This window comes from Parasteatoda tepidariorum, chromosome 9, assembly GCF_043381705.1.
Source record: "Parasteatoda tepidariorum isolate YZ-2023 chromosome 9, CAS_Ptep_4.0, whole genome shotgun sequence".
Lineage (NCBI taxonomy): Eukaryota > Metazoa > Arthropoda > Arachnida > Araneae > Theridiidae > Parasteatoda > Parasteatoda tepidariorum.
In genome coordinates, this window is record NC_092212.1 from 71,135,057 (window position 1) to 71,155,889 (window position 20,833).

Sequence of the window (20,833 nt, forward strand, 5' to 3'; positions counted from 1 at the left end):
ATGATGTAAGGCCTTGATAGTTGCGCATGAACTTCGTGAATCTTCTATTTAAAGACGATGACATTAAGATTAAAAAAAATTAAAGAAAAGAAAACTAAAATTTAATAGATAGAGTTTATCGAAGTACTTTAACAATATCTCTATATTTACAGTCTTTATTTTCTCTTAAAAAATAATTTTTCATAACATTCCATTGTATGAAAAATTCAAACAACTGCTGTCTGCCTTAGAACAAGACATTTCAAATCATATTTACTTTGTAACAAAATAAATACTCTATGGAGCCAATATTTTTTCGAAATTGAAACAAGGCTTTTGTGCAACGCTACATCTATTATTCATAACAGAAAAATGTCCAGCTACCGGACAATCCGGAGATATTAAATTCCAATACATCTGCTCCCGGACACTAGATGGCACCCCTCAGGCCTCAGTGGAACAATCCTCGTTCGATCACAGCAAAATATTCCCTGTCTTTGCTTTAACAGTAGCCAGGAGAACTCCGAGCTGGATTGAACAGACAACCGGACTTTTCCCGGATAGCTGAGAACAAAAACACTGATCTTATCCCACTTATTGCTTTTTTTCAGACGACATTCAATTTCCTCCATGCATTTTGATGAGATTATTAAGAGTGGGTGCTCTGATACAGTCAGGGATAAAAATCCGGATTTTCCATGTTCGAATCTTTGTCGGATTGTTTGAGTGAGGGTGCTCGAAAGAGATGTATCTGCATTTTATTCCCGGATAATTTAATCAGATGTGTGAATTCATTGGAGTGTTAAAATGAACGGATTACAATTGTGCTGGGATTTTAAATTATGGATTATTTTTGCGCAAGTTTTGTGGATGTATCTTTTTAACTTCAAACCTGTGATAGGTAAGTAGAGACAATACGTAATGTTTAAAGGGGCAAAATAAATATATAATAGGTAAATCGTTGAAATTCGTTCTGGAATTTCATTTACCAGATTCTTTAAAATTTATTTGAATTATTTACTGAAAAGGTTTTTGCTTTTTTAAACGCAGTTTATCGTGTTAAAGATTTATTTTTTTAACCAGTAAGTTTCTCATCTAACCATATAATATTAGATAATATATTGCTTTTATAATTTATGAATGCTTTCTTCTTAATTTAAATCTAACGAATAACATGTCTGTATATTAGAGTAATAAAATGTACGATACTTTACGTTGTACAATTTAGGAGATACTTTTTATTCAATAAATTGAGATATAACCTTCTCAAATGGTTTTATCACTAATATATATTAATTTATAATATGAGTACTGTTTTTACCATAATATTACATTTATTGTTGTAATAATATTAATAATAAATTATTCTTATTATAATAGTATTCTTAATCATACTTTTAACAGAAATAATAATCGAAACCTAAAATAGTTTTCTTGGTAAGGTAACATGCCAATTAAAATCATATGAATTATTTTATGACAGTTTCATTTCATATCAATCTTATTTCCTTTATTTTTTATTTTATTATTCATAGACTATGTATTTCCATAATTCGATCACGCACATAATTTTTAAAAATACAATTCTAATTATATTTCTTATAAATTTTATTCTGAATATATTTTTCTCCATTATAACAATGATAATATAAAATAATAATAATTTTTATTAATAAGGCTTTTGATAAATCTATTATGCTATTCACAAACTTTTCTAGTTAGAATTTCTTCAAATAATTCAAAAATCTTTTTTAACTGATATATAATGCGTTTAAAATGAATAAATAGAGATATTAAAAAATAGTGTTATTTTTTAATATCCCAGTATCTTGTTATTTTGCCATAAAAATCATTTTTTAACAATTCTGAAAATCAATAAAATTGTCTTTATGATTTTTAAGTATTTAACAAAATGTTAACCATATTTAATTTAATACATGATATAAATAAGTGGTTTATGTTTATTTCCCGTTTAGTATGAGGTTAGTAATATGATTTACAAATGTTTCTAGATATTAATAGGAATAAATAAAATTCTGCATGCAGCAGTTATAAGCTTCTTATGAAACATTTCAGCAATTATTTATGCATTAATATATGAGTTATTTATCTGTTTTAACTCTATGTGGTCAAGTACAATGCATTGAAATTTTAAAACACACTCTATAAAAAAACAAAAAATTTTAGTATTGCTCTTTAGTATCACTTTTAGATCATTATCGTTTAAACTTTTAGATCTATAGGCTTATATATTATATGCAGACTACGTTGCTAAAAAACTTATATTTTCTTCAGAGATAAACTTATCCATAGAAATGTTTTTTTTTACATTTAATTAATGTTTTTAACTGATTAAAACTTATTACTTATAACTTCAATTTTTTTTAAAATTGAAAACTATAAAAAAATAACAAATTTACATAATTTTTAATTTTTTTTTTAAACATTAAAGCAATTTCATGATTATTTAAAAAAACATATATATTTGGATAATCATCATTTAAAATTCATAAGGAACAGAAAAGATGTAAAACTTATAACGTAACTTAATTTTTATATTTTGGAAGAGAATGGTAAAAAGATTTTAACAAAACTACTTTTTCAATGTTACTGTAGAAGTAGTAATAGATATATGGCTCTGTAATCATACGCAGTTACATACATTTCATGGTGTATTTCTTAAAGTAATTTTGCTGTTGATATCATGTATTACCAACAGCAAAAGTTGGTATCATGTATTACCATGCATTGCATCTTGAAAATGCACAATGAAAATTCTGATACCGTTAAACCTTTGACCTCTTCAAGTAAATCAATTTATGACCGAAGTTATCCTTTTTCATTGTGCATCGCATTTATTGAAAGAAATAAACTAAGAAAATATTTTACACATATTAAATGAGTTTAATTAAAATTCCCTAAAGATTACTTCTTAAAAATGTGCTAAACAATTTATCGAAAGTTTATAGTCACATATGATTTCTATTTTATTTTATTCATTTATTTTTCTTTTTAATTTTAATACTTATAAATCTACTTTAAACTACGGTGCAACATTGCAAATAATTAATGATATTGCTTTATTGGAATTATTCATTTTCGATTCAGATAAATTTGGATAATTTTATGCATGATTACAAGCTATCAATTACTTGAAATGATAATTAAAAACGTTAAAACGAAACTTTTTTACAAATGTAATTGGGTCATAAAATAGTCATATTTTATTATGTTTAAATTCATGGTTATAATTATTAATAGTTAATTGTATCCCTGATCTACAATCACACTTAATTATAATTTATAATTACAAATGCATGTGATATATGATCTCAATTCCACCCGCAGATAATTTTGACACAAAAATTCCTATTTTTCTCTTTATGATAAAGCTGCTAAGAATTTTATAGAAAATTATCTATGACCGATAATCATAATACACAATCATGAAATAATGTATAACTTAATATTTTGTTAGGTTACATTTAAATGTCAATTTTTATTTTTAAAAATGATAATTATAAAATTGTAATGACACTATTGTGTTACATTATTTTAATTGGTTATGATAAAAGAATTATTTATTTATTTATTTTTCGTAGGAAAATAGTTAGTACATAATTGTAATAACACTATATTTAATAACAAATATTTATATATTTGTCTGTAAAATACTTGTTTTCTGATTGAAATTTTATTTTTAATGATCTTCTAAATGAAGAATGCTGTATTTAGTTGCCACTCAGCATATTAGAGTGAAATAATTTAAAAAGACCTGAAAATACCTAATGAAAAAGAAATACCTAATAAAAGAAAAAAAGAAAATTTTTTTTAAATGAAACTATCTTTGCATCTGCTCTTCTTATAGGAAAACATTTATTTTATCATAAAATTATATCTTATCTCTATTGAAAGAAATAGAGGAAAATTATATTAAATTTTTATATTAAATATTATTTATGTGACTTTGACATAATTATTTTAAAAATTAATAACTCTGCAGATGTGGTTCACTATTGATTAAATACATGGTAATTTGTATCAAGTCGGTAATTTGTAATCAAGTATTTGCTTGCAATTAAGAGCAACAACAATCGTAAAGTATAAGTATCTGGTATCTTGATAACATTTGTGGTAATAAATTATGATTTATATGCAATTGCTGATAAAAATAAGTTTTTAAATATAATTTAACTGTAATTAATTATAACTATTATTTCCTACCTTTTATCAAATCTTACAGTTTTGTGAAACATTCATAAACCTCCTTCTCATAGACATTAAATAGAAATGTAACTTAACAACTTGATCAAATTTAAATATTGTGTATTGTGCTAAAAATTAAAAAATGGACCACTATTCATCCTAACTATTGATCCTAATCATCGGATTTTCATGTTCTAGGACTTAATCTTAATGGTCCAAAGGGGTGATCACTAATATGCTTATTAATTATCACTAATATATCACTAATATGCTATTTAAATATCGGCTGAACTAATGCAGCCAATATTTAAAGTTACGAAATCAGACACAAAAATGAACTTTCTCTGAATAAACATACTTTTTTTTTGAACGAATTCGGATTTCTGACCCCCAAAATATAGGGGCAGCCGCATCTGTAACTTATAATTCTTATTTTTTACTCAGGAAAGTGGTCCGAAGTGTGGACCCCTTAATGTGAATTTTATTTTTTATGTATTTTGCCATACCTCAAGAACTTTTGAAGTGAATTCAATTTTTTTAGAAATAACTATAAAATTCGCTTATCCAAAGATAATTCTATACAAAATATCACTTTTAGTAAATATTTTTTATTATTTTTTATAATAATAACCGAAAAATGTTGAATTGTAAGTTTTTCACATCATTTTAAAGGATGTAATTTCAAATGGCAAAATAAAAATTTTGAGTGAAATCGTTGAACTATTTCCTGAGAAATTAAATCTCGGACTTAACTTCCTGAAATTCAGAGGAACAATTTGGCCAATTTCGTTCAACTTTTGTATTTTGCCATTTAAAATTACAATCTTTAAAATAGAGTTAAATATTGTCAACCTTAAAATTTAAAATGTTTCTACCATTTTTAAATAAAATAATAAAAGTAATAAATACTCACTAAAATTTATTTTTCCATGGTATCTAAATATATATATATATGACTGCATATGTGACTAAACAAATGTTACAATTGTTAGCAAGAATTTTTCAATTCACTCAAAAATTTATCGAAATATGGAGAAATATCCAAAAAGTAAAATCGATATTAAGTGGTCCAAACTTTGGACCACTCTCTTGATCAAACTGTTACAACTGAACAATTTTACATAATTGACCATATTTGCCAGATTGCTACTGTCCCCTATATTTTAGGAGTCAAAAATCTGAATCCGTCAAAAAAAATTATGTTTATTCAGAGAAAGTACATTTTTGTGTCTGATTTCGCAACTTAAAATATCGTCTGCACCAATTAATAAGCATATTTGGGGTCATCCTCTCAAACTATCGAATCCTAGAACGTGAAGATCCGATCAATAGATCAAAAGCTTTTCAGAGTGTCCCGTTTATTTTTTTTTTGCGCACTCTAATTATCTTGCTTATGTCATACGCCAAGATTTATAGTTATTAATGGTGAAGCAATCGTTACTAAAGAATTTTCTCTTTAAAATTTGTTTCAAGTATGCTTGCCTCATACATTGATTTGTGAATTGATAGTTTTGATAATAATAATCTATATTATTATTTTATATTTATGAACACTCATAATCTGCATGAGATGATAGCATAGAGAGTAGTTCACGTGCATTGATAATAATTCAGTGTTTCTTTTCTTAAATCTTTAATTAAAATTCTTTAAATGCTTTATTGTTTATTAATAAACATAGAAATTCAAAGCATTGAAAATAATAGTATCGCAAAACCCTTCCTATCAAGTAATTTGAAAGGCATCCTAATTTTTAATCAACCGAATTATATTTATGTAACGACTTAGTTCTTTATTTTCTTCTCCTAATAAAACTTGTAAGTGCACAAATTAGGGAGTTCTTTTATCATCTCATAATAGAACCAAAGAAAGCTAAACAAATTACTTTAAAGAAAGTCATCATTTCTATTTCTAATAGGCTACTTTCACAAGCATTTTCCGTAGTTGCTATTGTTATATTGCTAAATTTAGCACTCTTTTGTTAACATTTTCAGTCTTTATGTTTTATTTGTGCATGAATTTATTTTTTATATTATAATTTTCTTAAATTTTATTTCACGATTTTAGAAATTCCCTCTTGAAAAAACTGAATTAATATATCACAATAAAATTTATTAAAATAAAGATTCATAGCAACATCGGCTGGTTTCAATGATAGATGATACGTTATTAGATAAAAGTATTATTTAAATACATTAAAAAAAGAATGTTTGCTTTAGTTTCATGTTTAGATAAATCATTTCTATCTTATTTTAGAACTAGTAATAACCAGTCTATTTCTGCTGCTGTAAAAGCACCAGAAATCTGAAAATGCAAGGAAAACAAAGCATTCATTTGATTTTATGTCCATTTCAATAAAATGAAAAAAGGTCTACCATTAAAACAAGACTTTTCATATAAATATGAGATATCAGAAAAAATTTCATTTAAGGTGTTTTATTAAATGAAAGACAATAATTATTGTTTTTCCTGTAATTATCATTACGGTTGTTACTCCCCTGATATAAAATAAAACGTATTATGTAAATCAATTTTAAACTACAACTTAAAACTGGAATTTATATATTTATCTGTTTGAAAATATTTTATCAATACGCAATATGTCAAAAAAATAGATAGCTTCGATTTGGAGTTAACTATTAATGGATGTATTTTTTCTAATGGCATTAATTATACATTTAATTATACATCTTTATTTTTCTACTGTCACGAGACAAGATATGTATGAGGTCATAAATGTTCTACTAGTCATTCTGGTTAATGTACGTCAAACATTTCATTTCTACGTTGGTTAAATATATATTTAAAATATGTCTGTAAATATAAGAGGGCTAATGACAAAGAAAAATATAACTGAGTACGAAAGGTTATTAATGAATAAAAATTGATTTACGACAAAATAAAATAAAGTGAACTATATTTTACATTCAGAAATTCGCCTTCGTTTCACTTAAATAATGATAATTAATGAATCGTTATTTGAGATTTTTATACTGTAATCATATCATTAGGAAGAAAAAAAACAATTAGAACCTAACTTTTGGTCAAAGAAGTTTAAAGTTTTCCGTTTTCATTCGTTTGTATGACAAAATTTCGATCAAGTTAAGAGGACATACACGTAAATTGTTCTGACCATCAGGCCACTCCTGAGCATATATCAGATTGTCTGGAGGGTTTTCAGACAAGATCTTTGTATAAAAACTATGTCTAGTATTCTTTCTTGTATGCTTTGTAGTATTAGACTTTCGTAGAGTGACAGATTTTACAGACATGATTTAGCGTTGCTAAGCAATGGGGTATGCAATTTTTTTTCATTGTCGTCACTGAACTATATAAACATTTGGAATTGATGTAACTCCAGTACTGTGTCTTTACGCAATATGACCGTTTTAAAAGCGAATAACATGTTGTTCGCTAATAACTTCAAATTATTGAATAAGAAGAGAGCAATCTTGACCCTCAATAGGCATTAAAATTCACTAATACCTAAAAACTAAATCTCATACGTAAATTTTAATTGAATTTGTTAACGCGATATTCTTTTGAAAAAAATATAAAACTTACTTTGCTTTATAACGAACTCTATTCTTTAATAGTTATAATATTATGATAAACACGTTACTTGAAGTTAGGAATAATGTATGGTTAATCATATTAGCGCTTACAAAAAAATGGTAAGATAAAATATGGTGCTCTGGCAAATATGTAACAAAATTTTTTATTCTAGCCCAACAAGTACTTTTCTAGGTACTTTTCTGTTATTTACAAGTATATCCACAAAAAGAAATTACACATTGCTTAATTTTGAAGATTCCACATAAAACTTCATGATGATTTCTTTTACTATAAATCCGTTCCTTACTACTCAGAGAGGAAAATGTATGGTCAAAACTACCAGAATATGGAAAATATTCCCCTTTTTCTGGAGAATGAAACTCTCGAAACTTTTACAAAGTACTATAGTAAAGAGTTTGGCAAAATTAAAAATAAAACATTGTTTTTTAATATGTGATAAAATATTTCTGTAAATTATATATATCTCATAATGTTTTATAATATTTCTCTAAATACAGTATTGTCAATTTTTTAAATATGTAAATGCTCCCTTCGTAGAAATTTGTTACTGCTGACAATATCACACTGATAATGCTGTTCATATTATACACAGATATAATAAGTGTTGAAAATTATTATACACAGAAACAATCTGTTTGATTTGTGTATTGTATGGAAATGCCATTTCTATTCTAAACCTGGTAGATAAACAAAAATATATGGTATTTAAATAATTAATTCGTAAATATTTCCGTTCCTAGTACCGTATACCCGAAATTCTGGTTTGTAAAATTATAGGTCTTATAACCACACACTTGGTGAAAAATACGAAACTAAAAAGTAAATTTAATCGAATAAATGTTTTTAGTTCCTTTCTCTAAGTCTTCTTAATAAAAGTACCAAATCTTACTTCATTTAACAAAATTTAACATTTTTGTAGGACAATATTTAGTGCTAATTTCTGGCTCTATGTATTCCCATAAAGCCAGAAACATGGTAAATTAATAACATAGTAGTTTTGACTATACTTTTCTCTCCAGTTATTCCACAGAATTATTTAGCTATTGAGTAAATTAACCAAGATTATCTACTAAATTACAAAAATTAGTCTATTTCTCAAATTACTTAGGTAGTCTGAAAACTAACTAAACATTATGCTTATTATCTATTAGGAATTGTAACTGTGAAAATGAGATCTTTTCAGAAACAACAGCAAAGTTTAGAATAATTAATTAATAAATTAATAATTAGTAATATAAATTAATAATAATATATAATAGTATAAATTAATAATTAATAATTAGTTAATTAACTTTTTTTTTTGTAGTCAAAAATATCAGACTGCTACAATCAATCAATCAACACATTATTTGAAAAAGTCGATCATCAATCAGTTTAAAATCAATAATGCAGATAATTAACAGTCCTTAAGTATTATTAAAATTAAGGAAATGTGCATAGTCTCATTTTTTTAAATCTAAAGAATCAAGTCCATAAATAACATAAAAAAACCAACAAATAAATTGATAAAATGAGGGCGACGTACTCTTAAGATATTCTGTTACAGAAAACGTAAATGCGTATATTACTTAGAGAAATCGTAAAAAATTATTGTTTTCGCACTTTAACGGACTACCCTAGATAATCGGCTAGAGTGCATATTAACGGCTTCCTGTGTTGTTCTTCAATGTACATGCAAATTAAATTGCGTTTAAACTTTAAAAATGTTAAGCTGATCTAAAATACGAAAAAAATTAAATAAAACACGAAAGAAATATATTGTCAGAACGGAGAAAATAGAGTATTAAATATTAATTTTTTGAAAATGTATGACAATTGTTATATTTTTTAACTGTGCCTTTTTAACTCTTAGCTTGTAGTTTAAACACAGCTTGAAAAACAAATTTTAAAATATTAACAAGGCGATGTATATTTATTTTCTCACAATCATTTCTCTGTCTGCCTGCTTACTTCAGCATTATTTTAAATATTTACTTTATTTTTATCATTTGCTATCTTCCTGAAATTCTCTTAATGCAACTTTAGAATTTTTTCATGCAGATTTTAAAATGCTTTAGATATTTTCCCCATTTGAGTTTTTCGTGAATATTTTAACAATAAATAAGCGAACGAATTTCTATATAATGCAGAAAAACTAAGTAAACCAACCGATTATAGTTATAGTAGAATATTTACTACGTTATTCATGTCTATAATCATTATTTAAAATACAATAGAGCATTATTATTTATTTTACTTAACCCATGAATATTAAAGTTAACAAATCATTTATTCTTACGCAATCGTATTTATCAATATTTATCCAAATATAATTACTAACTCTAGCTTATATATTTCTCATCGAATCTTTTACCACGCATCTTATACCTTCTTGTTTTTCTTACTTATATAAAATTCCTTTTGTTTAATCTTTGTAACTGTAGTGTAACAATTTATTCCCTGTGCAGAATGCTTAGAAAATAAAATTATTTTATAATAATGAAACTAAAGGGATTCTGTTTTAAAAGATGATTCACCTAGAATAATTTTTTATCTTATGATTGGATCCTCGCGTACTCAATGTTAATCGCTTGATGAGGTGAACTTAAATATGCTAATTAATTAGTACAGACGATATTTCGGGTTCAAAAATCAGACCAAAGAATGCAATTTCTTTGAATAAACATTTTTTTTTTATTTAACGGCTTTAAATTTCAGCTCTTCAAAATATAAGGCATAGATACAATCTAAGAAATATAGCCCTAATAATATGGTGAGGATAGTGGTCTATTGTTTGGACCCCTTAATGTTAATACCTTTTGCGAATTTTGCCATATCTCAAGAATTTTCTAAGGGGATTAAGGATTCCCTGCTTACAATTATAAATCATATTCGTTTATGCAAAGATAATTCCATGCAAAAAATACTTGTATTTTTTTTATTTTATTGCCGAAAAAAACTGTGAATTGTAAGGCATAGAAATGTTTATACCGTTCTTAATAATGTAATTTTATTATGAAAAATACAAAATTTGAATTAAATCGTTTGAAATATTACTGTAATAAACACTGGTTCAGATCGGTATTGAACAAATGTCTTCAATTGGGTTCCTTTCCAGATGCTTGGAAAAAAGCCTCTGTCTGCCTGATTCCTAAGCATGGCAAAAATCCTCAATTACCGCAGAGCTATCGTCCAATCTCTCTGCTCTCTACCTGGGGTAAAATTTTGGATAAGTTGATTGCTGAGAGATTAATCTATTTTTTAGAAAACAATAATATCTTACATGAAAATCAATTTGGCTTCAGGAGAGGCAGGGGAGCGGATGACGCGCTTAAATTTGTTGTGGACTATGTCACAGCTGCTAAACACGAAGGTAAACATACAGTGGGCGTCGCCATGGACATTAAAAATGCTTTCGGCTCTGCCAGTTGGAGGCTGCTTAAGCAGGAATTAAATAGTTTGGGTTTGGGCGACTCGGTGCTGGCTGTGGTTTTTGATTTTTTAAACAATAGATATGTTTGTTTTAATCGAAATGATGTTCTTATAGAATCACCAACCAATGTTGGGGTACCCCAGGGCTCGTCCCTGGGACCCATTTTATGGCTCATACTCATTAATTCATTGATCGTCAATTTGAACTATTATGATTGCAGTTTGTTTGCTTTCGCCGATGGCGTCTTTTTACTGATGAAGCATTCAATACTCTATAGAATCGACAAAATAGGCACAGATATTATACAGTCTCTTACGGACTGGGCCAGGGAACACAGCCTTGTTTTCGCACCTGATAAGACAAAATTGATCACATTTCTTAAAGACGCCAAATGTCTTAGAAGGCAACCGCGTATCAAAATGGCTGGCACAACTACTGCCAATATTAAACCAGTAAAAACACTTAAATATCTTGGCGTGATTTTTGACCCTCGGTTGAGCTGGTTGCCACATCTCGAGCAGTTAAAGTCCGATGTCGACATCTTTTACACCAAACTGAAACAGTTCAGTAGAGCCACCTAGGGCTTGTCCCCAAACATTCTTAAGCAAATTTATCTCCGAGCTATTGAGAAAAAAGAGCCTCTGTATGGTATAAAAATAACGTGAAAATTAATAAGAAGTTGAACTCCATATAGCGCATCCCCCTTCTAAATATCACCAAATGCTACTCCACCACCAGCACAGAGGCTCTCCAAATTCTTGCTGGTATTCCCCCCATAGACCTAAAAATTAGACAGACTTGTACTATAAAGAAACATCGGTGGACGCGAGATAAGCAAATCATTTTCGATAGCGATTTCCAAATCAGAGAACTAGATGCCTTACCGATAGATACCCCAGTACACCATAATCCCTTGGATCTCAAGATGATAGAAAGGGGCTACAGCTCACCGAGGGGAGTGAGTTATGAAATCTATACTGACGGCAGTAGAAGACAAATAACAAATTCGGATGCAGGGTTGACCGAGGATAAAGCAAAGGAGAGTGGGCTGTGGTTTCTTGGTGAAGCTTAATAACAACACCATTTATCAACACTGTGCTAGACTTAATAACAATGCAAGTGTATACCCCGCCGAACTCACTGCCATCAAACTTGCAATCACATGGGCAAACGCTGAAAATATTAATGCATTTAATTTATTCTCGATTCTAAATCCTCGCTGCAGTCGCTAGAAAACCCAAGGCACTCTTCTTGGCGTATCCTCTTTCAAAACCACAAATCAATTACAGACTGAGGCAGGTAAGCAACGCAATTTGGCAGGACAGGTGGTCAACCACAACAAATGGGAGACATACCTATATCTTCTACCCAATGGTCAAGGAGAATAGACTCTCCAGCGATTTCTTTCTTAATCAATTTCTCACGGGTCACGGAGTTTTCGGCGAGCATCAAGCTAGGCTATTCCAAGCTACAGCCAGCTGTAAATACTGTGGAAAATATCAATCTCTTAAACACCTAATCGCCGAATGTGACAAATTCCGGACACTCCGAGGAAATCTCTTTCGTAATATGAACGACTTGCCTCTTTGGTTCCGATATAATGCACAAAAATATGCTATCACTGAGATTATTAAACATACCCTGGTAGATATAATGACACCAGACGATCTCATATACCCTCTTCATATGAATCAAATTTAGATCCTTGCACCAAATTAACATCTCTCGGGGTTGCATAGCGACCACCTGCCCTGCCACAAACAGCTAAATGCTTTTAATGCTTTCTTTTAATTCTACTCATTTCACTTCATTGGTATTTATTTGTTTTTAACTTTGTAACCCTTTTGGTTCAATGATATTTTTATATTTTAATATTCTGGAAGCCTGTTGGTTCAATATCAATGTTTTCAATGTTTTATCACGTTTAAATTGCTTTTGCTTGTCTAATTTACCTTTTGATCCAATGTTTTTAATGTTTACAATCTTTCACTTACCTCTTTACCCTCTTGGATCCAATGTTATATACTGTATTCTTTTTCAGATTGTTGTTAATAATATTCAAAGATACTTAAGAAATCATGTAATGCTGTATCAAATTCGTTTCCATTCAAATCTAAGGCATGCAAGTCATTGTCAACTAAAATCATAGGATGTCAACTAAAATTTAGGATAAACATTAAATATTATTATATTTATTTATTATTCATTTATTTTGTTTTATTATTCATGTTTATCATTGTAAATTCTCATCTTCTTTTGTTTTCAAACTGGAAATTGTTTTGTATTCTTTTGTTGATCAATAAATTTTCACCCCGGATGCCCCCTCTAGGGGGCGGCACGGGGCTGAGCTTTGAATATTAAATCGTTTGAATAGATCCTGAAAAATCAAATTTCAATACTACGATTTCGTTAAACTCAATTTCTAAAGAACTATTTGACTGATTTCGCTAATATTTTGCATTTTTCTTTATAAAATTGAATTTTTTAAAACGGTGTGAAAGCTTGAATGCCTCACAAAAAAAATTTTTTTACTAGTATTAAATAAAAAAAAATAATACATAAAATCAAAGATTATTTTGCGTGGACAAGCGTGGATATTTTGACCAGCGAATTTTATATATATATATATGTGTGTGTGTGTGTGTGTGTGTAGATATGTGTGTAGATATTTATGATGTATTACTGGAATATTATTTCTATATAAACTGACTAGCAATTCTCAAATAACACGCATAAAACTTAATATAAATCAGTGGTATGTCGAAAAAAATAGACAAATTGCTCATAATCTACTGCATGTCATATTTTCTGGCATATTTTAGCTATTAATTTAATATCAAAGCAAAAAACTGAACCTAAACATGAGTCTGAGATCTCTAATAATTGCATAACAGCGTGAAACATAGTTTAACTTAGACGGAAATGAAAATTAGTAACCCAAATATTTTTATGAAGACTATTATGTGAATTATGAAAATGAAAAAAGCATTTTTCCAGCAAATTTTCCTCAACTCAATTGATGGCGTAGAGAAATAATTAATAGTTTCGGTAATAGAAGATTAAAAACAAATATTGCAATTGTTTTTCTTATTGAAAATAAAGTGCTCATCTAAAACAAAATATTTGATTTTTTTTTTACTATAACAGCTTTAGTTGCGTCTGTTTGTAAATATTATTTTAGAAATAATTGTTAAAAATTGAAAAAAAATAATGTCATAGTTAATTGTAGCAAGTATTCAATTTCATGTTTTTATTTCAATATAAATTTACGCTTTGTTATAATTTGGGGTGCTATTCAACCGTCCTTTCCGCACTTGAGCTATTGGGGTTGACTATCAGAAACACATAATTCGAGTAAAATTTAAAATTTTTTAATATTATTATCGTCACTTAAATGGTTTGAAGATATTAATGCAATATAGATCACACAAAAATAGTTTTATTTATATACACAGGGATGCCAACTTGATCCGGACAGCGAATAAATATTTCCATGTGGTAGTTTATTAAGGTGATTCTTGGTTTAATAAATTCAATTTAGTAGATTTTCATCCACCACTATTTCTAAAGAATTCGTAGGCTATTCATACTATGTGTAGTTAGTTTATGAAAGTTTTTAAACTCATAAAATATTTCACGGATTTTTCCTTAAGTTCATTGCGTAAAAAAAAATTTAAAAAAAAATTGCATCTAGCATTTAATCTAATGATCGGATTTTCACGAACTAATAAGCAATTGTAAAAGTACTAACTTTTTAGAGATATGACTTTGGTTAAATTGTATTACCCATAAACTAATTTGTGCGAGATTTCTTTAAAAATTTGTGTGAGATTTCTTTAAAAATTTGTGTGAGATTTCTTTCAAAATTTGTGTGAGATTTCTTTCAAAATTTGTGTGAGATTTCCTTCAAAATTTGTGTGAGATTTCTTTCAAAATTTGTGTGAGATTCCTTTCAAAATTCACGGTTTGTCAGTTAAAATTTTATAATTCAAAATGAAATATTTGTATACCCTAAATTTCATATGTACTTTTAAAAATTTATTAAATTTAAAGAACTTACTCATAATATTAGACAATCGTTCATTTGAAATTCCAGTCATTTTAAAAATTATATTTTATTTTATGTGTTGACAAATTTGCTTCAGTTTAATATACTATAAATATCAATCTTGAGTAGTAGTTTTAATAATAAAAATCATGATTTTATTTTACTATTCATTGATATGTTTTTTTTAAATGTGTGCAGTTTGAAAAATGAAGAAAATAATACATTAATTACTTTTAATTCAATGATGAGATTTTAACTTACTAATGCGTGAGAGATAGAGAGATTGATTTTAAATGTGGAAATTAATTAGAGACCACAATTTTTGATATAAATTGATATAAAGTTCATTCTCGGATTTTTCATGGATTTGGATTCTTTACCTTCGAATTACATGGAAGGGTAGTCGCAATAGGAAATTATGGATCCACTTGATCAGATGGGAAACCCTACAAAATTTTAGATCATTTACATGATTTACATAGCATAATTCCCCTTATCTCCTTGACTATTTAAGACAATCTAAAATTTCTGAATAAAAACTGAGGAATTTGTTTAGTTAAAACTAATTTCAAGCAAAGCAGAGTTTTTAAAAAAAAATTAATTTTTATTCATTTATTTATAACGGCTGACATTATTCTAAATAGTAAAGTTTAGACATTTTAGTCTGCGCAATTTAAAATATCAAAATGCAAAATTTGCTCCAAACCAGCAATTTCAATTTAAATTATTTAAATAGTTTGTCTTACCTTTCAAAAAACTTTGAAACATTATAAAATTAAGTAAAAAGAAACTAAAATATTAAATGAATACTTATAATAATATGAATGAATAAAATATTTAGCTCATACTTTACTTGATGGAATCATGTTGTATATGAAATATTTTACGGGTAAGGGCTTTCACATATTTTATGTTTCAATTGTAATATGGTTTATTAAACATCATACGTATATTTTACCTCATCCATTATTGATTAAGAACTTTTCTTAAGATATTCAAATTTATCTTTGAATAAGCGTGTTTAAATTTTTGTTCAAAGAATTTTCTAGTCTCTTAAATTTTTTTCAGATATAAGAGGAAAATTGGAATCATCATTACGAAAATTAATATCAATCACTATCTTACTGTATCCATTTTTTCCAGATTGCTGCTACCTTCCTTAGTTTGGGGGTCAAAAATATAAATATGTCAAAAACAGTCATTTTTGTTCAGAAAAAATATTATTTCGTTCTGATTTCGAAGGATTTCATTCTGTTTGAATAATTAGGCATAACTTCGCATTATTAATTTGCGTATTAATATAAGATTTTTTTTGTCGTAAGCCTGTTTAGGCAGTGGGGGTGCGATTGTTCCTGTTTTTCAGTGGCGCCATCTATGGCCAGGAATTTGACTTCTGTCATGCCATTCACACAACCACAAACCGTTTATAGGGCGGGTCACATTCACACACAAAGGAGAAAGGACATAGAACACACAGTGAGAGAAAGAAACATCCATGCCTTGCGCGGGATTCGTACCCAGGACCTTTCTGATGCAAGGACAGTTCCCTGCCCTCTACACAGACCGGTCGGCATTAATATGAAATAACCTGGTTATTGGAATAAAAATTATTAAAGAGTTCTGTTTTATTATTATTTTTCCATTATTTTTTTGTACAATAAACAGCTTTTTAAGCTAGTATAGGTAAGGGGATCTCTTTTCTTAAACTAATTCCTGAAATTCTCATATTAAATTTGTTAAACTATCCTAAAACTTATTGAATTAAATTTCCCTTAAACGTAAAATTAATATTCTTACCAAGAAATTAATATCCTTAAGATCAGTGATTAAACAGCAGCTTTAATCTGATCTGCAGTATCCTTAGAAAAGTGATATTCGATAAATGGTCATAGATCAGGTAAAGGAGAGTTTTCTGCCCGATTAAGTTCAAGTGCATAATGCTAAGCTCATGCGATCACATTACCGAATAAAATATTTCCCCTTGTTACATTTTAGAGTTACAATGTGTTACAGTAAGTTTACACACTTATTTAATTTATTATGTGATATTCCTTTAGTTCCAAAATAATAGGTTTTGTTAATTCATTTTTATTAATTACGTTATTAAAGAGATTAATAAAACAGCATTTATTATTTCCTTCTAATTTTTTTGATTCTTTAGATGGTTAAATTCCTTTTCATTTCGATTTAATCATGCATAGCTTTATCACAAAAATTGTATTTGGCCTTTCCAAACTAGACAAACTAAATCTCACCGGTTAAAAAAGCTTTAATTACTATTAATTAACTGATAATTCAGGTTGCTTATTGTAAATTCTATTGCAATTATTAACATTTTTCTTTCTTAAAACATTCAATGATACTTACATACCTGTATTATTTATATAAAAACGTTTCTAGTTTTATTTGCTAATTAAAGCAATTTATTAATCAATAAAAGGGTTTTTAAACCAATGTGTTATTTCTAAAATTTATTTGATTTAAGAAAATACAATTGGTTAATTTTTCTAGTTGAACATTTTAATCAAATCAAAAGTAATTTTTTTTTGTTTTGAAATGACGGCACTCTTATAGATTTAAAAACTTAACTTATGTTAAGTATTTCACTTAAGTTAATTATTTCACTTAATTTACATTTTCCAGCCCATTTTTAACACAGGAAAACATTTCGAATCGACCATTCTTATTTTAGATTATGCAATGATTTATTGTTAACGTATTTTTCTTAATACTCTAAGTTAAATACTTAACTTTTTATGAAGGATTGAACTTAAAGTTAAAATAGCTTTAAATATTATTTTCAAAAAAAATCTTATTAAATAAATTATAATTAATAAAATAGTTTCTTTTAATTATCCAAAACTTTGATCCCGTGGGATAATATCACAGTGAAATTTCTCTCGTGCGCACAGCTTTTCCATTAAATACCAAAACCATTTATTTTTCTTTCTTCACAGGAAAACCTGCAATTTGAAATTGCAAAGCGTTTTTTTCTTTATTCATTGTGTGTCTGCAACCAAAGTACCATTAGTAGATAATCTTTAATGTTAGTATTGAATTTTTTAGTAAAAATAACTAATTAATGTCATTTAATTAAAGTTATCAGAAAAATATAGTGAAAAAATTAATTGAAAAATTTTAAAAAATATATCTAGGAAAAAAAATAGTGCAAAAATATATAGGATTTGATTTGATGGCAATGGAAAAAATACTCAAGAAGGCTTTCGTTTTGAAACTATTTTTTATCTTCTTTTTAGAAACATTTAAGCAGGACTTAAATCAAGATATTGTGAGTTGTATGTAAAATAATTATCACTAAAAGAATGCGATAATAATTTCAATTTAATACCCACCGTATTTAAAATAATTGTATTTCTCTTCAACCTGATTTCAGATGCTAATTTTTATTCAAATTTACTATCTTTTTCTGATCTGGAAATAACAAAACATTGACAACTTCTTGCTTAGATACATAATTTCTGATTTTATTTCTCCTCGCACATAGAATATATAATTAATTTTATGAAATTTAGTATCAGGAATACGTGAATTAAAAATTAATTTCCTTCCATAAACAAGGAAAATAGTAACAGTATTTAAAGGTACATAAATTCCGTTATATAACAACAGTAAAACTATTATTTCATTAAAATCAAATTTTTGCTATTAAGTGAAATGATTCACTGGTAGATTGGCAATCTATAATAAATTATTTATAAAACAAAAATATTTTTTAGATGATGTCAAGATATAAAGATACGTGTCAGTTAGATACACGTCTTAAGATACATGCCAGTTTAAAATAGTTTCTAAATAACTTCAGATTGTTATAAAAAAAAGTCACAAAATCTTCATTTAGTTACTTTCAAATAAAGAATAAACACATTCCTTCTTTTCTTTCGAACATGAAGATTTCTGCCAAATTCCAACGTTTTCTTTAGGGAAGCATTCCACGGCATATTGCATTTCAATCCAAGATATTCCATACCTACTTTGCATTTCCGCGGGACATCACGTGCCAAACGTTGCGTTTTCTTCTAGCGTGACGAAGGTAATGGATACAAAAGCTGGGGCAAAATGTGCGATTTCGTGATATCACGTGAAGCTTAGAGTAGCCCCGATTACCCGGGTAAATTATTGTTTCGCATGCTAAGAAGAACGTGTCGGTTTTTAATGTGATTCAACAACGGATGGATCTAAAGAATTGTGCATCATGTAGGACCTTGTTTAAAAATAATCAGATGTTTTGCTTTTACTTGTTCGCCTCAATTAGGGATGTCCCTTACACAGATTTTATGATCAAATATGCACGCGTTCTATCGTTCGGACTGACATCACCCTAGATATCCAAGTGATTATCTTCGTGTAAGCAGATTTCATAAGGCGTTACTTAGGCGTGCTATATAGCAAATATTTTTCGCCACAACATATACATAAAACATAGATGGTAAAAATATTTAAAGAATCTCAGAGACAAAACTCGCTCGTCGACATTAAATTTATAATATTTTTAACATATTCCCGAATTCATTCTATTTTCAAATTCATTTTATATTTCTTTGCATATAAAAATCGTTTTTATCGAATATTCTCAAAGATTGATACCAAATAAAAAATTTTTTTTGCTTGATGGGAAAAAAATATAAAAAACTTCAAACAACTATATTATACAAATATTTTTGAACGTTTTTCTAAAAAACATATTTTAGAACATGCGACTATTTCTTTGATATCCGTCGTTGAACAGCAGACCCAGTTTTAGGTTTACGCCTACCCATGCTCAACTATTTTGAACCAATCCAGAAGACAAGGGAACTCCTGGATCAGTACCCCCCGAGGTATTGATAACATGCGACTGCTGTATTGCCATAAGGAAGATTATAAAACTTTTTAAATTTAACAGCTATTATTCCTTTAAAGTAATAAAAAAATTACAAGAGTATTAGCCATAACAATTTAGATTAAACATAACATCATATATGCTTAATACATAGTTAATAAAAATATGTAAATCACTCACAAACTTAAAATTTATAACAGTTTTAACATAGTTTTGGTTTAAATGTTAATTATTATTTACTGCACGCTATGAAAAATAGATTACTAACCTACATTTATTTTTAATATTTAATGAAAAAGAACTTCAACTTTTAAAGTACTTTCAAGAAAATAATACTATACACAATTTTTATTTCTGAAAAACATATTTCGCTATTGTACTGTAAGAGAAAACTGATGAACAATCTTTTTTATTCATATTTTACAAAAATAGTACAAGATACAATTATAGTACAAAATAGTACAAAATGTAATTTTTTAGCTTCTTTCTTACGAATAAATTTGCCTTCTGCATTTATGCGGTGGATGAATATGCACGTGTTCTTTCATTTCAACTGACTTAATCATATGTTTTTTTTGCAATTATTTTACTGAAAGCAGATGTCGAAAAGCATTATTTTCACAATTTTTATCGTAACAATATTTCACCATAATAATGTAATAAAGTAATGTCCACACTTAATATTTTACAAAATAAATTTTACGTTATTTCAATTTGAATTATAGTTTCATCTCTCTCAATATATACATTATATATATATATATATATACATAT

General features: G+C 27.6%; 1 protein-coding gene across 7 annotated transcripts in view; it reads left to right on the plus strand.

Annotated features, from left to right (window-relative positions):
- Positions 1-408: 408 nt before the first annotated feature.
- The window catches only part of LOC107446399 (cell surface glycoprotein MUC18), a 328,310-nt gene continuing 307,885 nt past the window's right edge, over positions 409-20,833 (plus strand). For 4 of the 7 annotated variants that reach the window (XM_043041644.2, XM_043041641.2, XM_071184931.1 and 1 more), the window contains exon 1: positions 479-880. In XM_043041644.2, coding sequence (XP_042897578.1) covers positions 787-880 — 94 coding nt within the window. In that variant the 5' untranslated portion in view covers positions 479-786. Of the gene's footprint in view, positions 881-20,833 lie in introns of all 7 variants that reach the window. The other 3 variants (XM_043041643.2, XM_043041640.2, XM_071184932.1) reach the window with 3 other exon arrangements.